This window comes from Gossypium hirsutum, chromosome D06, assembly GCF_007990345.1.
Source record: "Gossypium hirsutum isolate 1008001.06 chromosome D06, Gossypium_hirsutum_v2.1, whole genome shotgun sequence".
Classification (NCBI taxonomy): domain Eukaryota; kingdom Viridiplantae; phylum Streptophyta; class Magnoliopsida; order Malvales; family Malvaceae; genus Gossypium; species Gossypium hirsutum.
The window spans coordinates 17,983,714-17,995,959 of record NC_053442.1 but is presented as its reverse complement, the minus strand read 5'-3'; the positions used below and the strand labels follow the sequence as shown (position 1 = coordinate 17,995,959).

At 31.7% G+C, this 12,246-nt stretch overlaps 1 protein-coding gene across 1 annotated transcript; it reads right to left on the bottom strand.

Moving 5' to 3' along the window:
- Positions 1-9,315: 9,315 nt before the first annotated feature.
- On the bottom strand, positions 9,316-9,990 carry LOC107900281 (uncharacterized). Its single transcript, XM_016825946.2, has 2 exons — positions 9,756-9,990; positions 9,316-9,668 (listed from the first exon to the last, which is right to left on the bottom strand). Exons 1-2 carry the CDS (start codon positions 9,963-9,965, stop codon positions 9,345-9,347), a joined length of 534 nt encoding a protein of 177 aa, XP_016681435.1. The 5' UTR covers positions 9,966-9,990; the 3' UTR covers positions 9,316-9,344.
- Between the last annotated feature and the right edge of the window lie 2,256 nt (positions 9,991-12,246).

The window sequence follows — 12,246 nt, the reverse complement described above, 5'->3', positions numbered from 1 at the left end:
CGTGGTGAAACAGAACATATCGATGTGCTTGAACCCAAGATAAATCATCTAATTCTGCAATTTCAACTTTACCGATTGGTTCTCCAAAACTTTGGAACAAATAATTATCGGCCAAGTTATGATCCGTGAGTCCAGCATTTCTATTTGGTCTGTTCAACCTTGTTTTAACATCTTCCAAATATCTTGAATAGAAGGTCATACATTCCTCTGCCAAGTAGCCTTCAGCAATCGATCCTTTTGGATAACGCTTGTTGCAGCAATAAGACTTTAATTTGGATAGGAACCTCAACACATTATACAATATTATCAAAAGTTGTAACTAAAGGCATATAGGTGAATGAAGGAAAATTTTAAAAATTTCGATTAACACCTTTCTATGGGATACATCCATCAATAGAAAACGGGTCCGCCAAGAATTGCTTCATGCGGGAGATAGATTATCAAGTGAACCATAATAGTGAAGAAGGAAGGTGAGAAGATTTTCTCCATGTTGCATAAAGTTAAAACGGCTCAATCCTGTACCTTCTGAAGTTCTTGAACATCCAAAACTTTGCCACAAATGACTTTCATTATATTGGATAGTTCAATTATACAAGACGTCACCTTCTTCGAAATACAACATCGTAGAGCAACTGGCAGTAAATCTTGCATCAAGATGTGATAGTCATGTGATTTTAGCGAATATAGTCTTCGATCTTTAACACTAACACATCGAGATATATTAGATGCATACGCATCGGGAACCTTTATATCCTTCAACACCATGCAGAACACTTCTTTCTCTGTCTTCGACATTGAGAAAATAGAAGGCGGCAACCGATATTTACCATTCGGAAGTGGATTCGGATGAAGATCAGGTCGAATTCCCATCTGAACTAAATCAAGTCGACTCTGAAGATTGTCTTTTGATTTTTCGTCTACATTCAAAATTGTACAGACAATGTTCTCGCAGACATTTTTCTCAATATGCATAACATCAAGATTGTGTCGTAAAGGTGGTGCTCCCAATAAGGTAACTCAAAAAAAATACTTTTTTTCCACAAGTCCGCCTCATTAGGATCATCCTCTTCATCGGAGTTATCATCAGCTTCATCATTTGATCTTCTATGTCTTTGCGTGTTTGGCGGTTGATTCATCTTCCCATAACTTAAATTCATATCTTCCAACATTAACAAGATTTCAGATCCACTTGTCTGTGAAGGCGCTTCTCTGAACTCTTCAGTACCGTCAAATGCCGAACTCTGATATCTAAATCTATGATTTTTCGGTAACTACCGACGATGCCCCATGTAAGAGAACTTTTTCCCATTGTATAACCATTGCGAACATGTTTGTGCAGCACAACAAGGGCACGCATAACGACCCTTGGTACTCTAACCGGATAAATTGGCATAAGCGGGGAAGTTATTAATGGTCCACATCAAAGCTGCACGTAAATTAAAGTTCTCCTTTCTCAGCACATCGTATGTCTCGACACCAGCCCATAATTGTTTTAACTCTTCAATAAGTGGCTGTAAATAAATGTCGATATCATTCCCGGGCCCTTTCTCTCCAGGGATAATCATAGATAAGATAAGGGAAGATTGCTTCATGCAAATCCACGGAGGCAGATTGTAAGGAACAAGCACCACTGGCCAAGTACTGTATGCAGTACTCATGATCTTGTAAGGATTAAATCCATTAGATGCTAGGCCAAGCCTCACATTTCTGGGATTGCTTGCAAAGCTTTGAAATTTATTGTCAAATGATTTCCAAGCTAAAGAATCTATCGGATGCCTTAATAATCCATCATCAGTTCGTCCTTCATGGTGCCACGTCATTAACTCCGCTGTCTTCAAGGACATGAAAAGCCTTTGAAGCCTTGGTATCAGCGGAAAATACTGCAAAATCTTGACCGGCTTCTTTCTTGGCTGTGCATCATTTTCATCGTCGTTCCCATCTTCTGTGTTTCTATTTATCCAACGGGATTCGCCGCATACATGACAGCACTGTTGGTTTCTTCGATCGCCCCAATACAACATGCAATCATTCGGGCAACTATGGATTTTATTGTACCCAAGACCTAAGTCTTTTATCATTTTCTTCATATCTTTGCATGACTGAGGGATCTTTGCAAACGGAAACATTTCTCTCAAAAACTCTAACAGCATTGTCAATGAGTTCCCAGTCCACCCTCCCAAACATTTTAACTGGAAAAGACGAATGCAGAAAGACATTTTTGAAAATTTCGATCCCTCATATAGTTCTTCGTTCATCTCATTAAGTAGCGCATAGAACTTTGCCGCTTCTCCATTCGGCTCTTCATGATGTACACATCTTCCGGGTTCGGTAAAAGCATTTCTACCGAGATTACAGTCATCAGATGGCACAAAGTCGGGTGGGAACGACTGTAAACCATGACTGTGAATATTAAATGCTTCCCGCAACATCCCTTCCATATCATCCCCTCTAACAGACTAATGGTAAGCAGTACTATCATAAGATACATCCATCCTTGAAGAGGAAGTACTAGGCGGGCATTCTCCATGAAAAACCATTGTTTATAACCACGAACAAACCCATCAACAATTAGATGCTCGTATACAACTTCACGATAATGCCAGTTTATTTTGACACACTTCTTACAGGGGCAAAGAATCATGTTCTCTTGGCTTGCATATTGAAATGCAAAATCTAGAAAAGTTTGTACTCCATTTCGATAATCGTCGCTTACCCTTGACAAATTCATCCAAGATCGATCCATTTCTTATTTCTTGAAGCCTAATCTTGACAATAATGTGCACGGGTTTAGGATTTAGGAATAAGTATAATTAAGCTACGTAAGTTATGTATTATGTAAGTTATTTATTATGAAAATTATGTAAGTTATGTAATTTACGAATAATTAAAAATATGTAAGTTATGTAAGTTGTAAGTTATGTATAATATTAAATAACTAAGTTATGTAATTTATGTATAATATTAATGTAAGTTATGTATAATATTAAATAACTAAGTTATGTATAATATTAATTAACTAAGTTATGTAATTTCTGTATAATATTAATGTATGTTATGTAATTTATGTATAATTAACTAATTAAGTTATGTAATTTATGTATATTAAATAACTAAGTTATGTAATTTATGTATATTAACTAATTATGTTATGTAATTTATGTATATTAACTAATTAAGTTATGTAATTTATGTATAATATTAATGTAAGTTATGTATAATATTAAATAACTAAGTTATGTAATTTCTGTATAATATTAATGTATGTTATGTAATTTATGTATAATTAACTAATTAAGTTATGTAATTTATGTATATTAACTAATTAAGTTATGTAATTTATGTATATTAACTAATTATGTTATGTAATTTATGTATATTAACTAATTAAGTTATGTAATTTATGTATAATATTAATGTAAGTTATGTATAATATTAATTAACTAAGTTATGTAATTTCTGTATAATATTAATGTATGTTATGTAATTTATGTATATTAACTAATTAAGTTATGTAATTTATGTATAATATTAATGTAAGTTATGTAATATCTTATATTTATATTTATATTTTAATTTTTTACTATTCGTAAATTTGAGATTTTATATTTATATTTTAATTTTTTACATAATTTGGTATCTCAATGTTTATAACGCTATTAGTTAAATGAAATATCTTATTTTAAGTAAAATGCTTATGAGAATTTTACAATTTTATTAATTTTATTAAAATTCTTAGTAGAAGAAAGAAATTAATTATGAATTCTGTAATGTGAGACTTGAATGCACTAGGAATGTGATGAACTGAGGTCTATTATTCAATAATTATAGGAAAAATAGGAGTGGATGTTGAATTATTTTCATGGCTGCTAAGAACTCATTGTATGATAATTTGGTGTTCAAATTAATTATGATTATTTACCTATTTGCAGCTGGCTTTGTTATGAAATTAATTTGCATAAAATAAAGCCTTATTCAAATCTTGATCGATGCTTATTTCATTTGCCTTTGACCTCTAATCTTTTATTCAATTCTGTGGTAATCATGCTTATTTCATTTACCTTTAAAACTTGTTCTTTGCAGTACATGAATGATAATCTTGCTATCCAAGAAAATGAATGTTTTGAAACACAAAAATAGACAAATTCTTCAAATTCATAGAAGTGTAGGCCACACACTTCATAGAAGAAATTACAAAATCTCAGGTTCATGATTTTTTCTTGCATAACCATCTGGAAATATCCAAAATTCCACATGTTTGATATCTTGATATACAACTAAATATAGTGACAAGATTCAGAGGCCACAACTGCCTATGTCCAAACTCGTGAAGTGCACATTTCACTGTCTCAAGACACATGTTATATGCAGTTAAATTTTATCGGGAATCATTATTACAGTCTAGCATCATACATGGATATAAGCATCCAGGGCAATCATATAAGAAACTAAGAATGTATGATGAGGAAAATAGATCTCTACAATGTAGACATTTGCTTTCAAATGGAAACGTAAGTCAAGAAACTTACAGCAAATCTCAAAAGAAGACAAGATTTTCCAACACCAGAATCTCCAATAAACAGAAGCTTGAACAGGTAGTCACTGCAAAAGATTGCAACCAGATAATATCAGTATCTGTTCCAATGATGCATAAAAATAACATCTACAACTGTAACATAAAATTTTATTTTCGCCAAAAGAGGCCTAATCCCCAAACCCAGTCTCTCATAAAACAAATGAAGTTTAACTTGTCAGCGTTAAAATGTCAATTAACCAAATTAAGTGCCCAAAGATTAACCTTAGAATGCCAAGCAATTATCGGTGGACTCCTAATTTTATTGGTGCATCAAGAAAGTGCAATACAAAATGAATTTCGATTTCAAACAAATTACAGCAAGTCACCATCATTCACTCATATATACATACATAATGAGCACATTTTTTAAGACAGATTTGCTTTTTCAATACACATAATCGATTTAGCAACATGTTAACAAAATATAACAAATTATTTGCAAAAGAATAATATACCACAATTTATTATGGCATCTTACAAAATTAGAAGCCTATGTCCCTCCTGAATCCATTAATTGACCACATAACACATTAACAATAAAAAAGACCTAAAAGCTCGCGCTTTTAAAAAAAATATATTTTCAATTCCACAAAGAAATCCAAGTAGCAAATAAGATAATAATAACATAAAAAAAAACAGAAGAGAACATCTGAATTTCATCAATAGATCTGAAATCAGAAGGAATAAAAGTAAGGACATTTTGATTAACTAATTAAGTTCAGGAAACTTACCTAAATACGAGCTGATCAATAAGGCAGTAACAAATCGTTAACAAACAATTTTGAGTTCTCCTTTCTTTAACAGTTGGGCAAATGCAGTGTGAGTACCTTGAACAAAAGTTGAACATAAGAACAACTGTTAATGTTAACTCTTCAACAATGAGAAGAACAAACTAGAAAGCAAACCCAGGATCGGTACTTCTTCCCAAACCCTAGACACGAAAAAATTCCCAAATTCCCCGAATTCCCAAACAAACAGGCCAAAGCTTGGTGATTGAATTTATTATTTAAACCCAAATTTCCCAAATTACACTTAACCCAAACCCTAAATCAAGATACATCGTTGTAAAAGAAAAAAAGCTTACCTTTTAACCACAAATTCCGCAACTTTGATAGTATCCTGTCAAGATTGGCTCAACTGTTGCTTCGTTTCACCCGATTTATGAGTTCCCCTCTCCCTTTTTTCCTTTGTATTTATTCTTTCGTTTCAATCGCTTTCATTTTGTCCTCTGATTCTGATTCTGTTTATTGTGTTCGTTTGCCAAAACACGATGAACAGAAACGGCGTCGTCTTGCCAAAATTTTAAGACACCATTCCGGCGTTTGTTATGAAAACGCCACTATTTCTTGTATATTTGCGGCGTTTCCAAAAAACGCCACTAAAAACTTAAGTTATAATCTGAAACGGCGCCGTTTAATAAAGCTTTAATGCATATTTCAAACTATTTTTTAACTTATTAAACTTAATTCTATTTAAAATAATATTTAAATGACAAAAACATTATACCAATTGATATCAATTGGTACTTTAAATTGATTTTTTAAAACATTATTTAAAGAAATTAATCTAAACTAACCTAAAACCCTTATTCGACCCCTAAAACCCTAAACCCTAAATTCTAAACCACTAACCCTTAGCCCGTAACTCGTAACCCCTAAACCCCTAACCCTTATATCCCAAACCTTAAATCCATATGTACCCCCTAATCCTTAAAATAGCACAGCCATCCAAAATAATCCCTAAATCTTTAATGATCATAAAATAGTTATAATTGATTAAACAATAATTAATAGTAGACAACTTTTAATTTGTAATATTATAATATTTATTTTTTTGTATAAAGTTTGAAATTTATAATATTTAATTTTATTGATAAATAAATAAATTTAAACTATATACTCATAATTTCAATATATTAAATTTATTATTATATATTTTAGAAATATATAAGAACATATTTGATATAAAAATTAATAAAACTAATTAATCTAATAACTTAAACTCTAACATAACCGTTGAAAACCTAAACCCCAAATCCATAACCCCTAACCCATTACCCCTAAATCCTCTAACCCCTAAAGCATAACCCTTAAATCCTAAATCCTCTTAACCCCTAAACATCAAATTTTCAATTACACAAACAAACGGTGACGTTTTCACAAAATTGTAGACATATTTGTGGCATTTTCCCGAAAAACGCCAGTAATAGAGTACATCATTCAACTGAAACGACGCCGTTCTGATAGATTATCAAGAATATTAGCGGCGCTTACCTATAAAACGCCACAATAGAAACTGATTCCCTAACACGTAACGACATCATATATTGCAATATTTGTGGCGTTTTTGACTAAAACGCCGGTAAAGGCTACCTTTTGCGGCGTTTTTCTATAGAAACGCCGCTAAATTTCTCTCTTTTTTTGTGATCTTACATTTAAATAATTAATTACCTAACAAATACATAATTACCTACTTATTTGTTTATTTATTTATACCAAGATTATTTTGGTCCTATATATACAAATTAAATAATTAATAACTATATATATCCATATATATCAAAAATTTCAAATGGCCGTTAAATATTTGGGTTAAATGTTTTTAATATACAACTATTATTAGTTAATTGTATCATTTAACAATCTTCAAATTATAAATTAACATGCATCCATAAAATGATCATCTAACTACCACGCACCTATTATATATATATATCTATTAATAATTATAATATAAACTATACTAAACTTCGTTAATATATATATTAATTAAATTAATTGATCATCTGGATTTATTTTACAAATATATATATTTACCGTAAAAATTAATCAATCTAATATTAACCTCTTAAGAAACCCTATCATGACCGTCTAAACCCCCCGACCAAACCCAAAAAATTCCCTAAATTAATATTCTTTAATAATCACAAAATATAGTGAAAATCTATTAAACATGCAAGTTAATTAATTATATATATATATTATATAGTAGTTAAAAATGTTGTACAAATTAGTTGAAATATATGCTAGCAATATCTTTATGACAAAAATTTTCGTATGGATCTAAATATAAGGTTTTTATCATTTTTGAACTTAAGTATCGATATTTTTGCATCTGGTATATTACTACTAATTAACCATATATATATAGCCATATATATATATATCAAAAAAATCAATTAATGGTTATTAGGGCCGGTTAAATGTTTTTAAATATACAAGATAATTATACAAGTCTCAAATTATAAATTATCAATCGACATGCATAAAGTGATGATCATGATCTACCTATTATAATATTCAATATATATATTAAATTTATTCTGGAATATCTATTTTACAAATATATAAGAACGTATATATTCACCATAAAAAATAATCAAAAACAAATCTAATTAATTAAACCCTGTACATGACCGTTGAAATTAACCCTAAATCTCAAACCCCTAAACCTCTAACCCCTAAATTAACCTTAAATCCCAATTACCTTAAATCTATACCCCGTACTCCTTAAAATACCGTCCATAAAAAAATTCCCTAAATGTTTAATATATATAATTAATCATAAAATATAGTCAATAATTAATTGTTAAAATATATATATATTTAATTTCTATAAATTAGTCGAACAATATTTACTACCAAAATTTATTACTCTTATAAAAAGTTAATTCTATTTTTAATTTATTCTTTACATTAATACAACAATTTAAGTTTTATTATATTTTATTTTATTCATAATTTAATATATTTTCTCTCGTAAAGTAGTTTAAATAATCAACTGTTATAAATAGTTAGCTGTTATATATATACGACTTCTCTTTAATAAATTTTTTTTATATTAATCAATATTATTTGTTAATTATAATTTAAATGTAAATTGTCCCACTATATAATAAATAGAACAAAATATTAATTATTTCAACTTATAAGATTTTTGTTACTATTAGCGGTGCTTCGGCAAAAACGCCGCTAAAGGTAAATACATTAGCGGCGCTTAGATACAAATGCCGCTGAAGACAAGCGAATTAGTGGCGCTCAGTTAGAAACGCCGCTAAAGATCTGAGAATTAGCGGCGCTTGTATAAAAACGCCGCTAAAGACCCGAGCATTAGCGGCGCATAGACAAAAACGCCGCTAAAGACCCGAGCATTAGCGGCGCATAGAAAAAAATGCCGCTAAAGATCTGAGCATTAGCGGCGCTTAGACGAAATCACCGCTAAAGATCGGGGCATTAGCGGCGCTTTCACAAAAACGCCGCGAAAGATCGGAGCATTAGCGGCACTTACACAAAAACGCCGCTAAAGGTTTAAAAAATTGCAAAAACGATGCCGTTGGTCTTAGGTTTTTTGTGGCGCTTTATATAAAACGCCGCTAATTCCTATTTTTAGCGGCGCTTCCGGATAATCGCCGCTGATGCTCTACCTTTAGCGGCGCTTTGGCTAAATCACCGCTAATGCTCGATTTTTTGTGGCGCTTTTGTTCCAAACGCCGCAAAAAGTGCCGCTAAAAGCCTATTCTGGTGTAGTGTAAGGCATACGATATACTTAAGCAGGCAAAAGAATTTATATTCACATTTATATTATGTTTAAATTTTTGATTGATATCAATTAACATCTAATTCTCATACAACGTCTTTTTGCAAACATTAGATTGGGCCAATTCCCATCTTTTAAGGTTCTATGTGATCCTTACAATTCTGCTTGCAACAGGTTTTTTTTATATTCTAGACAATGCCCTTGTTCTCATTGAACTGGTCTTAGGTTAATAGCATCACAGCGGCGACTTAGGAGGCCTGAGGGTTGCAGGGGTGATCGCTTGCGGGGTTTTCGGTCGAGTTTGATTAGGCCAGGCCATGATATGAAGTTGAATTATATCCAATCCTTCCATCGCCGAAGCTAGGGCGTCCTTTATTTCATCGTGATCACAACAATGTATAAACCCAGCAGAGCCAACGGTCGAAGGCATTACACTCTTGCCTTCTAACCGAGAGATAACAAGCAGATGCTTTGTAAGATTGGCTTCATCAAGTAGTTGCTGCAAGCCAGCACGGTCGGCAGCCGAACCCTTTGTTACTTCGCCCACGCATATAAAACCCTAATGAAAAACAAGAAATATTGAGTCGCATGCATATGAATTAATTAAACCCCAAAAAAGTGAAGAGATAAGTGGGAATGAAATTACCTCGTCGGTTCGTTTTATGTCCAAACCGAACCGAGTTTCTCCAGGTTCAGGTATCATTTCAAGCAATACTTGTTCCACTCCAGGTAGAAACCATAGCCTTATGCCTTGCACTAATTCTACAGATGTACTTGTGTTTTGTTGCTTCCCTCCTCGACTTATTTCCTTTCCATTTTGATTTGTTTTCTCCTTTGGAGGAAAATATGTTGCCATAGATATGCAACACCAACAGAGATTTAATTTATGAAAACTAAAGTGAAGGGACTAAATACCTAGTTTTAGCATAGCAGAGGGATTAACCTAGAAAATCTCACATACATACATATATATATAGCTGAAAATTGAGAGAGAGGTGAGGTAGGTACCGAAGTGACAATCTGTTCAGTTTGGATATTGACGAAGACAAGAGGAACCCCAGAAGATACAGCTGCAGAAAACCAAGCCATGCACCTTGATATGGTAGCCTCAATGTAATATTCACCTTGAAAAGGCATGAAAAGAATGGAAGCGACCACAGTGGAGGCTTGATCGGGCAAGTAAGTATCCACTTTCCTCTTCCAATCGTACTTCACTTCCTTTCGGTTGAACCCTCTAAATGCTACATTCACAATCCTCCTGCTCATTTCTGCATCTTACTATGTTTGATTCAATCACTAAACGTATATGGAACTTTGATATAACCAAATCAATGCCTTGGATTACAAGTTTTTGGTTAATATATATATATATGTTTTTAAAGTTTTTTTTTTAACCGTAACAAGTATATTACACTTACAAATACAAATCGAAATAATCACAAGTATCAAATTATTACAAATAGACTGTTCGAGTATTAAATAAAATCAAACTATTACAATATAAAAAAATTAAGAACCGATATAATCCAGACTAAAGCCAACGAATTAGAACTAATTGGCCTAAAACTCTCATACATGATAGGACTCAAAGACCTACACATATAATTACACATGGTAGTCTCAAATTTAGATACACAATATACCTAAAGTATTATAAAAAAAGGAAACTTATTTTATATTCTAAATAAAAAAATTCAAATTTTAAATTTTTATTCCACGCTAATATAATTTTAATAATTTAGATTAAAGCATAACATAAATAATAACAAAAGTAACAAATTATATCAAATTAAACAACATAAATTCAAATCTTAAATTGAAAAGAGAGATAGAAGCCGTAATTTCATTGCAACATGCTTCTAGCTACCATGACGTAGGGCTGACCAGAAAAGAACCATGAAAATAAAATAAAAAACTGAAATGAAAACTAGTGTTGGGTTGACTTTGAGTTTAATTATTACTTAAATTTATTTGGTTGAATTCGATTTTAAATTTATAAAATAAAAAATTATTATTATTTAAATTAAATTTTATTTTTTTATTTAATATGAAATTGTTTATAATTGTAAAAATAAATATTTTGTATATGTAAAAAAACTTTCAAAGCGTATAATTTTTTAAATTTGTAAAATTTAATAAACCAAATAAATTTAAACCAATAAAATAAAATTCCATTAAGTTAAATTATTTTTGATCAATATTATTGAAATTAAATTAAATTGATTGGAGTAAAAATTGATCAAGACATTAATTTAAAAAAGAAAAAAATTGATGTGCAAATTAGTACGAATAAAGATAAAAATTTATTTAGTTAGTGATTGAATCAAATTTTATAAAATTTTAAATAATTTATTTATTCAAATTTATGATATTTTTTCATTAAAACCGAATCCACCATCAGATAAATTAAATTGAAAATGGATGACCTAATCCATTTAACTCCCAATCCAATTCAGAAAATAATTCAATTTTTTTCACACCTACCCATGAGCATGCCTATGAAATAGCAAGGGAGGAAAAAGAAAAGAAAAGTAAAAGACACCCGCCTTGAAGTGTAGTGCATTTCTCCAACGTCAAATCACCCAAAACTGCAATATGTCTGTCATCCCTAGCCGCTCTGATCGTATACTTCTTATGCAATATGTAGCTCTTGTCCACCACAACCCGAACACGAAGCTTATGCGTTCTGTCGCCTCTCCTAACCTTCACCCATATCGTCTCCACCTTTTGGACCATCTTCCCCAGCTGTGAACTCAGTTCCGACCTACCTTTAACAGCCACAAAGGACGCATCATCATCATCATCATCGTCGCCATCCTTTTCGGCAAACCCTTCGATGATGTCTCCGGGCAATGGCATGGTTTCGTCCCACTCTTCTGCTTCATCTTGCTTGACTCGCTTCACGCAAACCAATGTAGGAGCAGCAGCAGCACAGCCCATTTCTTTCTTCCTGAAGAAACGACAATGATTTTCGATGGAAACTTGTGAAGGCATCAATAGATGTATGAGTTTTATAGGTTTTTACGCCTCAATCTTACCCAATGTTCTCACCTATATCACATTTGTTTTCATATTCATTACAAGACAAGCGAGCCGGCCCTTCAAAGTCTCCTTGTTACACATAATTCATATATACA

Coding starts and splice junctions, on each gene's coding strand:
- LOC107900281 (XM_016825946.2), bottom strand. CDS start 9,965: ATGGCAACATATTTTCCTCCAAAGGAGAAAACAAATCAAAATGGAAAG. Junction 9,669..9,755: donor ACATAAAACGAACCGACGAG/GTAATTTCATTC, acceptor GTTTTTCATTAG/GGTTTTATATGCGTGGGCGA.